Below are 12,798 nucleotides of genomic sequence, written 5' to 3'. Positions count from 1 at the left end.
TTTGAAATGAATAAATATTGGGTTTTAAAGAATGAAACTAAATAAAATAGTTAGAACAGGTTTTTTTTTGTTTTTAGTTTGTTAAACATTGAAACAGACAAACTAATAGTTAGAAAATGATTTTAAAAAACAAATTCACAATCATTTTCAATTCAACCCACGAATACCAACATATATATACACACACACACATACATACATGTGTGTATGTGCATGTATGCATATACACACACACACACACATTATATATATATATATATATATATATATACACACACACACACACACACACACACAGTCGCAATGAGGATATTTAGACCTCTTATAGGGATATTTTATCCAAGATACACTGGTTTAATACATTATATTTTGAAGAGATATTTCTTCAATGAATATGTTATACAAAATATCAAACACTATTATTGAGTTAGAAAACAGGGAGATCTAATGGATACAAATTAATTTATTAATTAATCAACATATTCACCTGCAACTGTTTCATTTCACAAACAAAATTATAATTACAAAACATATATAAATATATAATTTTGCATTTTAAATACCTTGTATGGAAAATCAAGGTATTCACCTACAACACATTGCAGGTGAATATTTTGATTAATTAATAAATTAAATTGTATCCATTAGATCTCTCTTTTCTTATTCAATAATATATATATAAATATATATAAATGATATTTTTGTGTGTGTGCATGTATATATATATATATATATATAAACACATATATATGATATATTTGTGTGTGTGTGTGTGTGTGTGTATATATATATATGTTTGGGGTTTATTCTTTGCAATTGAAAGAGTTATGGGGATGGTGTCAGAAATGTTAGTCATAAAGGAATTTAATTTGGGTTTTTAAGACATTGAAGATTTATGACAACATTCTTTCCAAACAAAGGAGAAACACTACAGTGACTGTGTTCTATGAACAGTGCTGACTTCTGTTCCACTTCTGTTAATGTGCCTTGTTATTCCTCCCTCTAAACGTCCTTTTCTCAGTATGAAATTTATATGTTTAACATAGAGATCAAAAATCTAATTGCAAATACTAACACGGTGAGGCCAGGACATAAGCTCAATGAATAATTAACCCTTTGACCCCTAACCTCCTGAACCCTATTCGACCACAGACCTGGCACTCCACCGATGCTACAGTATAGAGAAAAACAAGCCATCCACCGGTAAACCGATGTTACGGGCTCAAAGGGTTAATAATACTTTAAATGTTTCAATAAATATGGGAGGCAACTCTGGACGTGTCTCTGGCCTTTTCCGCAAAACAGACTTCACTGTTGCTAAAATAATAAAGAAATTACTAAGAGCAAGTACAGTGTTGTAGCCATGTAATTGCCACAACCAACAAAGAAGAACAGTAAGTTACACTGCTCCCTACTTCAAAGAGAATATTGAAACACCAATGCTTTGAGTAAACACAATGTATTAACATAGGAAGACAGTCTTGCTAGAAGTAAACTCTCACTTCTAACCACCACAGCTTAGTAGCACACTGGCCGAGAAAATACAGAGATTAGCTAAGATTTGAATCTCTAAGGAACATAACCTTTTGCTCAAAATGAAGAACAGATTAGCCAGTAACAAATGAAATACACTGCACTCATTTCTATTGCCTTCAGCTTAGAAAGGATAGTATTTCTCGAAAATAGAGAGCATCATTGGGCCACACAATGTCAGCTAGAGGGTACATGGCTAAACCAGAGAAAAATCATATCCGGCCAAACCACTAAATAAGAAATAAGTCAACAGATGAAAATATATGAAGATATGAGCTGAGTATTTGAGACTTTAAAGCCAGTGAGAACCTTACAATGGATTTAACTAAAATGGTACACCCTGCTCATAGGAGAGTCTACACTTGGTCGAGTTATTGACAAATGGTCCTCAGAAGAGTATCTTGATAATGAGGCTGGTCCCCTAGAGGCTTCCAGATAGGTCAAACATTTCTTGCATATCAGATGTATCTCATGTAACCATAACCTGTTAACTGGCACTCCATCGGCTACGACGATGAAGGTTACAGTTGATTCGATCAATAGAACAACCTGCTCATGAAACTAACGTGCAAGTAGCTGAGCACTCCACAGACACGTGTACCCTTAATGTAATTCTCAGGGAGGTACAGCTGACACAGAATATGACAAGGCTGGCCCTTTGAAATACAGGTATTATTCGTTTTTGCCAGCCGAATGGACAGGAACAATGTGAAATAAAGTGTCTTGCTCAAGGACACAACACACTGGGGGGGGGAATCGAACTCATAACCTTATGATTGTGAGTCGAACGCCCTAACCATTAAGCCAGACACCTTCACCATAGCTTGATAGTGCTGTAAGTGAATGTTATTTAAATAGATCTACTTTTATGTGACAGTGCAGATTTGGATTTTTAAAAAGAAGAATCTATCTATGTGTTGTTAGTGACATGTTGCCGATTAATAACATTCAAAAATCACAGTCCACAGAGAAATAACTTTTCCCAAACCAACAAAAACATCAGACTCGGTACCAGCTTCAAGATAAACAAGGACACGAAAACACAAACTCAACTATAAATACGTTGGAAGTTGTTCAGCAATTCATTATTGTTTGACAATTAGTGACAACATGTCCAGATCGTTGCTTAACACTTGACATAAAAACAAGCTGTAAATACCTAAATCATTTGAATTGCTTTTGTTATTTAGTTATATTTGGTGGTAATAGAAATACTTCTAGATCATAAAAGATAAAAAAGAAACTGAATTTATCCAATTTAACCACAACGTAAGCACATCATAACCTGTTAACGACTCAAACTGCCTAAAATAAATACTACATTATTTTACAGCTTATTAACAAGATGAATGAAATATAACAGTGAAATTATTTCCTAAAACAATCTATGATGCAAAGTAATCAAAGATTTGGAAGATTTAATTAATTGTACTAACATTAAAAAAAATATTAATTTGTGTCATAAATAAGAAAAGAAAAAACTAGTTGAATTGAATTGATATCCAATCAACTTCCAAAACATAATACTTCTATCTCATCCTATAAACTCTGTTATTTATTTTCCTATAGATCCACAACATCTTAAGTGTTTTACTAGACTAGAGAAGGATAAATATATCCCACACTGACTCATCATCATCATCCTGTTTATTTTAACAGATATAAATCAAATACTATTTCTGACCCAATAATGAATCGAAAATGTAGAGATAATCTCGCAGAAAAAAAAGAAAAAAGCATACAATTCTGCTTTATCTCAATCAAATATGAAGGTTTATTTCAAAAATATTTGACATCTCAGGAAATGAGAGTTGGGCCTTAAAACAGTTTGTTAAGATAGCAACCTCAGACTTAGTACACAATAAAACATACTGGATCACAACAATGATCAAAAACAAAAAAAAAAAAATCTCAGATGCTTCAAAAACAGTAACAAGAAGCCTGAATACCAATGTAAATAAATCTTATTATATTAACCCATTAATGCAAAGTATTCACAAAAAACAAGACAGTCAGAAAATATGTTACGAAGTATTTAGTTCCATTTTTAACCCTTTTGTTACCATATTTCTGTCGAGATGCTCTGTGTTTCTTTCAATTTGTTTTAAATATAACAAAGAATTTAGTAAAATAACTTAGTTATCATTAAGCTAGTGTTAGGAACATAAATTGTGACTAAGGTTTGGTGGAAGATTTTAATTCATAACTTATGAAAACAAGACATTTGTACTCAGAGCCAGGGGCAGTTTCAGCCGGGTTGGTATCAAAAGGGTTAATACTGTTCAATATAATTAGTAACTTTTCACTGATTACCAAACTATTTTATAATCATCCGTTTGTGATTTTTTCATTGGTACAGTTCATTTAATGAAAATTAAATTGTGTGCATTAATGGGTTAATGATTTTTAATTAATTACATCTTTAGTAGATTGGGTTTAGTATAAGTAAATCAAATACTGTTAGTAGTATCAAATTATACCAGGTAGTTAAAAAAAAAATATGAGAAAAAAAAAAAATCAAAATTTTTATGAAAATGATGTAAAAGTCATTTTCAAAATTCAGTATGTCTCTTTTGTGTTTGTATAAAACAGTTCAAAGAGAGTGTTATACTTTGGAAAAATAAAATTATTTGCAGTTTGCATTCAAGATTTTTGGTAATTTCATTGATTCAGTACTATAGTTGTCAGTTGGCTTACAAAAAATGTTCCTGTTAACCCTCACTATAACTTAATCTAGACAATAACTAAATATACAATTAAAATAATATTTAAAATCTGTATAATTCAGATTTAAATCATATTACATAAGACACGTCACAAAAAAACATGTGTTTTAAAGCTGGACAGTAATAACTTTCATTTAGCTTTTGTTGTAAACATCATTCTCCAAATATTTGTATTTCGGTGAGAGATTAACATTTTAATTAGTCAGAGCATACTGAGTTAATTAAAACATTCAGTGATGAATAAAAACACTGGCAGCAGCTCTAGCATATATAATGATAGAATTCTTTCAATTATCCTGTGTAAGAATTGAAGGTGTAATTTGAAATATTTCGGTGCTGGAGCTAACCTCTTGGCTGTAGCCATTCAAGGTGTGACAGAGAATTAACTAGATTTTTTTTCACATTTTGTAAAACATTACACAGAGATCTGTGACATTTCTTCATCAATCAATTACTTAGGAGTCATTTTCTCATTCGACTAGATTTTTTAAAAATGAGTGCAAAAGAATAGGATTAATAGGAAATGAAATAAAACAGGGGAAACTTTCCCCCAAGATATTAAAAAAGTTGGGTATGAACATTTGCTGCTGCCTTTAATATAGTCATTAGTTGGTGCAGCCTGTACAGTGTTAGACTCAGTTCGTATTAACTTGATCTGTAGTCTTCATCGTGATGGGACCCCAAACACCTTTAGGGCTTTTACCCTTCCCTGGTAATGCTACAGAGAAAGAATATAGTAAATATATACAGTGCAAGTGGTAGCTTGTAAACTGTTTTCATCGGTGGAACAAGAATAAATGACACAGTTTCCAGGAAAGAAACACTTCCTGCTGTCAATTATTCATTGCACAGTTGCTCTATCCATAAAAGCCTGTTAGAGATTTGCTTTGAAAGAACTGGAACAGAGAAGGTTCTTTTAAATAATTACAATTTCTTTCTGTTTTGTGCACACAGACACACACTTTTTACACTAAGCACTCACTGTGAAACATACGGAATCAAAGAGAATCGTTTTCTGACCCAAACCAAAAGGTGTATCCCCCAAGCCAAAGCAGAATAATAGCAACAGCAGGGGGATAACCATGCATCAACCGACCCATTGTTCCAATCCCTGTAAGAATGAAAAAGTAAACCAGCAGACCCCTTTTATCATTACCCTCTTCAGACTTTTTGGATTTCTTCTTTTTTAAGGAAATATCTGAAAAAATCAAACAGAAAAAAAAAAGCCCTTTTAGTTCTATTAAAAACAAAAATATTATTTGTCAAGTTCTCTTACCTCAAATCCAACCCTCTCCAACTGAATTCTGATACTTTAGGTCCCAAGCGTCTACATTCCAAACTTAAATCCCAGAATTTTACTTACTGTCCAAATTCTACATTCCAAGCCTAAATCCTTTGTCAACAAACTGGACCAAACCTCTACATTCCAGCCTGATATTTAGTGTGTCAAGTCTCTACATTCCAAGATCAATTCTAGATTCGATATCAAATAAATAAAAAAAAGACGCTAATAATGCAATCTATATTGAAAACAAATTATTTTTGACAAGCTTTTTCCAGTTTATTCCTATGGAAAAGTGTAGCTCTTAAACTAAAACAATCTTAATATGTTTGTCCCCTCTATGTTTAGCCCCCTGTTGACAATAAAGAAATGAATATGTATTTCAAAACCTCAAACAAAATTCACAGCCGAAGCATTTCAATTAATCAGAAATATAAAGACGGTGTATGCTGGTGTGCCGTGAGATGAGGTAGAGACTAAAAGGACACTCCAAAAAGGGTCTTTTCTTCTCTGACAAAAGCTCTAGGATACACCTCTTTCTGTTTTATTTCAACCAATAAAGTTTATACTGATGCAGATCATTTTTGCCAACAAATTCTTGTGGCTGCCCTTCCATTTCCATTCACTGTTTACCTTACCAGTTCTATCATGATGTATGTTTATACTGTGTCCCATTAAGCAACATTCCTTGAGACAACAAATCTAAAACCAAACTGCAACAGCATGTTCTTACATCTCTGACAGTGTGAGAAGCCACCAAACCAGACCAGTTACCCTTATTTGGTGTCAACCTTGTCATGACCATTATCATTTAACCTCTGTCTTCCATGCTGGCACGCATGGAATGGTTTGACAGGAGCTGACAAGCCAGAGGACTGTGCCATGCTCTACTGTCTGCCTTAAACAAGGTTTCTATGGCTGGCTACCTTTCCTAACACAAAATACTGAAAAGGTCAGACAAACTCAACAGGAAACAAAATGTTAAAACCTGATGAACACATCACATGACAAATTAACTTACCTTCAAAATTCTTTTTTTTTCTTTTGAATATCTCAAAAGACACATATAAAACTGTATATAACAGCATGTAACAACCAGGTTGAAAAACCCTTCTCGATAGGAAAAGTCCAAGACAGCCCGTGGTAGAACGCCTATGTCTACAGGAGACCGTGGGTTCATGTCGTATGGGCAGCTTTCAACTTTTTCTATCCCAAAGGGTTTTGCAACCCGATATTTACATGCTATCATTTATAGCTTTATGTGCATGCTTTGAGACATTCCAAAAAAAAAAAAAAGAATCAGTTCATGTTCTTTTGAAAGTTAATAAAATTCTTCTGACATCAACTTACCTTTATGTTTCTTTATACAATCTTTGTTTTTATCTTGGACGTATCCTTCATGGCAATTGCATAAGTATTTCCCTTCCAGGTTCTCACAGCTACTTACTTCTGTGTCACAGTCATCGGTATTCTCAGCACATTCATCAATGTCTACAATACAGTTTTTTTTAGAAGAAGTCATTTCTAACATTAACAGTGGCATCAAAAACAAAACCATAAATCCAAGTGAAATCAAAATCGCTGACGTGGCCGATGACAGTACCACCTGATTGGCACTCGTGCCAGTGAAACGTTAAAAGCACATCCGAACATGGGGTGTAACCAGCCCACTTATGAGTACCCCTCGTTCATTGGACAATAAACTTTGCTTGCGAAGACCTGTTGAGGCAAGTGAAATCAAATTAAAATCACTGACTGGCCGATGATAGTACCACCTGATTGGCACTCGTGCCAGTGGAATGTTAAAAGCACATCTGAGCATGATCGTTGCCAGGGCCACGAATTGGCTCCCATGTCGGTGGCACATAAAAAACACAATTCGAGCGTGATTGTTGCCAGTGTCGCCTTACCGGCACATGAAAAACAACATTCGAGCGTGGTCATTGCTAGTGCCACCGGACTGGCTCCTGTGCAGGTAGTACATAAAAAACACCTTTTAAACATGGTCGTTGCCAGAACTGCCTGACTGGCCCTCATGCCAGTAGCACGTAAAAGTACCCACTACACTCTCAGCATGGAAAAATGGATGTTAAACAAATGAATTTATTCATATAAAACACCTGATCTGGTTACTACAGTTAAGTGACTGAAGAATCAATTATAAAAGACAATTCTTCATGAAACTACAGAAGCCATACTAAAATACTTGTCACTTCCATTTTAAGCTAACAACAGGTCAGTGTTTGAGCCAAAAGCTGTGAACACTCAACAAGTCATTGCAAAAACCAATTAAAAATAATTTATCTTAAAAGTCTCTGATAGAAATTATTTTTGCTTTAAAATATGGAAGAGGGAAAAAGAAAAACGACTCACCAGTACATTTACCATCCACTGGACGATAGCCGTCAGCACATCGAATACATTTTTCTGGACCATTTCCAGTACAGCCATCACAAGAAAGATCACACCCTGACGACAAAAATATAATATTTAAAGACAAAAACATGTCTGATTAGGAATATTTAGTTCCAAACAATAAAAAAAAACCATAAGTTGGAACTGTGGGCAAAAAACATAACTTTTCTGTGATTGCCTTTGTAAAGAAATACACACAAAGTGTTTTTATGAATTTTGTGAAAAAGCATCGATTTGGAATGATTTAGTAAAATGTTTAGCTTTTTCATTATTAGAAGCTGGTTGATGAAATAATAAGTACCAGACAAGAACTGGAGTTGATATTATCTCAGGTGTTGTACCTACAGCAGAAATATCAGGCCTTGTGTGTATTAGTGGAAAGTATTATTAAAAGGTGGTGCTTGGAATATAACAAAAAGGTTCTTAAATAAAGTTATGGACTGAGAGAGTTTGTAACTGGATCAGAGGTAGTCGTACCAGACAGGTCAATGTCGAGACTAAAATGTAAGATATGTAAAGAACAAAGTAACTTGGTCTAAATGTTACATCTGTTAATTACAAATTGAATTTAGTTGGCACGTAAAAAGAACCACTTGAGTGTAGCCAATGCCAGAGCTGGTGGCATGTAAAAAGCACCATTTAAGCGTGGTTGATGCCAGTGCCACTTGACTGGCTCCTGTCCCGGTGGCACGTAAATAGCACCATTCAAGTGTAGTCGATGCCAGTGCCACTTGACTGGCCCCCGCGCCAGTGGCATGTAAAAAACTGCCATTCAAGTGTGGTTGATGCCAGGTGGCACGTAAATAGCATCATTCAAGTGTAGTCGATGCCAGTGCCACTTGACTGGCCCCCGTGCCAGTGGCATGTAAAAAACACCATTCAAGTGTGGTTGATGCCAGTGCCACCTGACTGGCTCCTGTCCCGGTGGCACGTAAATAGCACCATTCAAGTGTAGTTGGTGCCAGTGCCACTTGACTGGCCCCTATGCTGGTGGCATGTAAAAAACACCCACTACACTCTTGGAGTGGTTGGTGCTAGGAAGGGCATCCAGCTGTGGAAACATTGCCAGATCAGATTGGAGCAGCCAAACCATCCAACCCATGCCAGCATAGAAAGCAGACGATGATGATGATGATGATGATGATGAAGAGAAGCTTCTTCTTCATTGCATCTGTCTGATAATAGAGATCAGTTTCAAACTTTGATCGAGCTCACTATTCTTATGTGTTCACTCCCTCAAGCGATTGTGTTTGTGAAGATGAATATGAGAGTTGGGGGTGGGAAGGGTGACAGAAGACCCAAGATGAATTAATGAAGGTTGCAAGAGTATGATAGTAGAAACAAAAGTGACCGGAAAGAGAGAATGGTGGAGAGGGAGAATAATGAACGGTAACAGAAGTGAAGATGGGTGTGGGTGGCAAGTGGCTTGGAGGAGAGGAAGTGATGGCTGGCAATTTCAGAGTTAGCAAGGTTTAAGGAGATGAATAGTATAAACAAATAGCAAACTAGAAAGTCCTTAATACTCTGTGATGTGTTCAATTCCTCCATTTATTGTGTCATTCAACAACAGGTTCAATCAACAATTTTTAAAAAGCCTATTTATATCAGTTACAAAAGAGGTAGAAGACACATCAGAAGCCTGGAGGATTTTGAGTAAAGAAGAAATTTATGAATTGGTTACATAGCTTTAGCAGGTCTACTGCTCAATTCCTACAACTCTTAAAGAGAAAAACAAAAATCTCCTTTTACTTGCTTCAGAACATTTGTTAAATATTTGTGACATTAAACAAAGTTGTTTCCAATTAGAATACTTACGATGACATTCGTACCAACCAACTGTATTTTTACACCGGAAATTACCATTGCATGGGTTACCTAAACTACATTCATTAATATCTAGAAAAGAGAAAAAACAAACAAGAGAAAATATACTTGTGTAATTTCAATATAAGACAGAAAATATGTAAGCCATCTCAATAAGCTAACTACAAATAGTTATTCAGTAAGGAAAAATAACATAAATCATTGAGTAATATTACTCTGCCTTATTTTTATTATAAGTGGAGTCAACTCTGTTCAGGTTTTGGTATTATTCTGACCTCATCAGTGAAATAAAAAAATTCATCATATTTGCCAAAGTAGTAATGAAATATTCAAACTATAAAAAAAATCCTTTCATTATTAGATCATGTAATTCTCTTACGGGTCTCATTCAAAAGACTGAAACTATTTAAACCAGGGTTTCTCAACCGTTTTACCCTTGCGTAACCCTGAAAATAATTTACATGTTTCAAGGAACCCCTGCACAAAAAAAAATTATATACCATATCTTTCTCATTTTTTCCATCATAGTTCATGCGGTAAATATCATCTATATATATATATATATATATATCTTTATTTCTACATTTATTCCCCTATTTCCCTATATACTCCTTATTTCCTTCCCTTTCCAAAATAACTCCTTATATTGAACTCTAATATTTCCCTCTATATAACCATCTCACATCGTCTCTGATGAAGGGATATCCCTAACATCCCAGAAACAGCTGTAAGACTTTCTCTTTATAAATGTCCTGAAAATTCCACACAGCTTTGGCTTTGCTGTCTCATTTTCTTTAACATATATATACACACATATATATATATGTGGATGTTATATTTTTCTGATAACCTAATAGGTTAGATAGGATGATGTCTATATTACAAGATTACAATAACCAATAATATGTTGTGCATGTATAGTAATATTTCGATCATGAAATCAGCATTAGCTTATCTCGCTCTTTCTCATGGAACCCCTAGGATCCTTTTGCGGAACCCTAGGGTTCCGGGGAAACTTCGGTTGAGAAATGCTGATTTACAGACTGACACGTTAATGGAAATATACTTACCATCACACCCATATTCATCTGAATACTTCCAGCCCACACCACAGGCATCACAAGTAAAAGGTGTGTTGTCTGTGCAGGATGTCTTGCAAGCTTTGTGACATACTAGAAATTAAAAAAGGAAAAAGAAAAAAAATTTGTTGAGAGAACGAAACACATTAGACATGCTAAATGTTTTCTCCAATTTTTGTGTTCATGTGTACGAGTATACTGAAGTTGTGTCAGTATCACAGAGGGAAGATGATGATGATGATATAAAGTTTAAAGAAATAACAGGAAGTAGTTGGAACATACATATATATGAAATGTGAAGGCACGTGGATCAGTGGTTAGAGTGCTGGACTCACAATCATGAGGTAGTGAGTTCGATTCCCAACCCAGGCAGTGTGTAGTCTTCTCAAGCAAGACACTTTATTGCATGTTGTTCCAGATCACTCAGCTGTAGAAATGAGTTGCAACATCACTGGTACCAAGCTGTATCGGCCTTTGCCTTTCCCTTGGATAACATCAGTGGCGTGGAGACGGGAGGCTGGTATGCATGGGCGACTGGTGGTCTTCCATAAAACAACTTTGCTCGGACTTGTACCTTGGAGGGGAACTTTCATGACCAAAGGGTGTCTTTACTCATTTTGCTTTTATATATGGTGGAATACAGGAGATAAAGTGCCATAAAGTAACATCCCTCAGAACCAAAAGACCGAAGAAAGTGGAGAGGCAAAAGCGTTAGAGCAGCAGACAGTATTTAGTTTTAAAATGACAATGTAAGGTAGGTGTGAAAGGCCAGAAATGACCAGCTTGAAAATAAAACAGGTAAAATATTTTGGCTGGATATGGCCAGTTTAAATGCTAACGGATTAGAGATTCATTAATAATGAATGTTTAAATGAAGTTGACAGTTTATGTGTATTTTTGAATGGCAAATATGTGTCTTTCATACTAGAATTGTTTTAGCTTCAGCGTGCCGGTGGCACGTAAAAAGCACCATCCAAAATGGCCGATGCCAGCGCCACCTTGACTGGCTTCCGTGCTGGAGTCATGTAAAAAGCATCAACCGATTGTGGTTGTTGCCAGCTCCCTCTGGCCCTGGTGCCGGTGGCACATATAAAGCACCCACTACACTCTGGGAGTGGTTGGCGTTAGGAAGGGCATCCAGCTGTAGAAACACTGCCAGATCAGACTGGAGCCTGGTGCAGCCTCCTGGCTTCCCAGACCCCGCTCAAACTGTCCAACCCATGCCAGCATGGAAAATGGACGTTAAACAATAATGATGATGAAAGTGATCGCTGACTGGCTTCTGTGCAGGTGGCATATAAAAAGCACCATCTGAACGTGGTCAGTGCCAATACCCCCTGACTGGCTCCAATGCTGGTAGCACTTAAAAAGCACCATCCAAACGTGGTTGATGCCAGTTCCCCCTGACTGGCTCCCGTGCCAGTGGTACGTAAAAAAACACCCACTATACTCTCGGAGTGGTTGGCATTAGGAAGGGTATTCAGCTGTAGAAACATTGCCAGATCAGATTGGAGCCTGGAGCAGCCCACTGGCTTGCCAGACCTCAATCAAACCGTCCAACCCATGCCAGCATAAAAAGCAAACGTTAAACGATGATGATGAAATACATGGGTTCCAGGCAAAATGTTTTTCCAGACAAGTACATCTCCAAAATAGAAATTATATTTAACTCCACAAAATTTGAAATAGATATTAAATATGACCAAAAAATTTCTTAAATGATAAGGAGTAAATTTCTAATACAAACATTACTAAAAATAATGTAATCAAATAGGCGCAGGAGTGGCTGTGTGGTAAGTAGCTTGCTTACCAACCACATGGTTCTGGGTTCAGTTCCATTGCGTGGCACCTTGGGCAAGTGTCTTCTACTATAGCCTCGGGCCAACCAAAGCCTTGTGAGTGGATTTGGTAGATGGAAACTGAAAGAAGCCTGTTGTAT

At 35.9% G+C, this 12,798-nt stretch overlaps 1 protein-coding gene across 3 annotated transcripts in view; it reads right to left on the bottom strand.

Annotated features, from left to right (window-relative positions):
• LOC106875133 (cysteine-rich with EGF-like domain protein 2) overlaps positions 1-12,798 on the bottom strand; it is a 30,662-nt gene that overhangs the window by 5,963 nt on the left and 11,901 nt on the right. The window contains exons 7-11 of one of the 3 annotated variants that reach the window (XM_014923132.2): positions 10,851-10,952; positions 9,772-9,852; positions 7,915-8,010; positions 6,892-7,032; positions 5,416-5,457 (exon numbers count right to left, since the gene is read on the bottom strand). In XM_014923132.2, coding sequence (XP_014778618.1) covers positions 5,416-5,457; positions 6,892-7,032; positions 7,915-8,010; positions 9,772-9,852; positions 10,851-10,952 — 462 coding nt within the window. Of the gene's footprint in view, positions 1-3,277; positions 5,458-6,891; positions 7,033-7,914; positions 8,011-9,771; positions 9,853-10,850; positions 10,953-12,798 lie in introns of those variants that run through there. The other 2 variants (XM_014923125.2, XM_014923140.2) reach the window with 2 other exon arrangements.

This window comes from Octopus bimaculoides, chromosome 11, assembly GCF_001194135.2.
Source record: "Octopus bimaculoides isolate UCB-OBI-ISO-001 chromosome 11, ASM119413v2, whole genome shotgun sequence".
Taxonomy (NCBI): Eukaryota; Metazoa; Mollusca; class Cephalopoda; order Octopoda; family Octopodidae; genus Octopus; species Octopus bimaculoides.
Note: the sequence above shows the minus strand (reverse complement) of the source record. Positions and strands in the feature narration are given on the sequence as shown.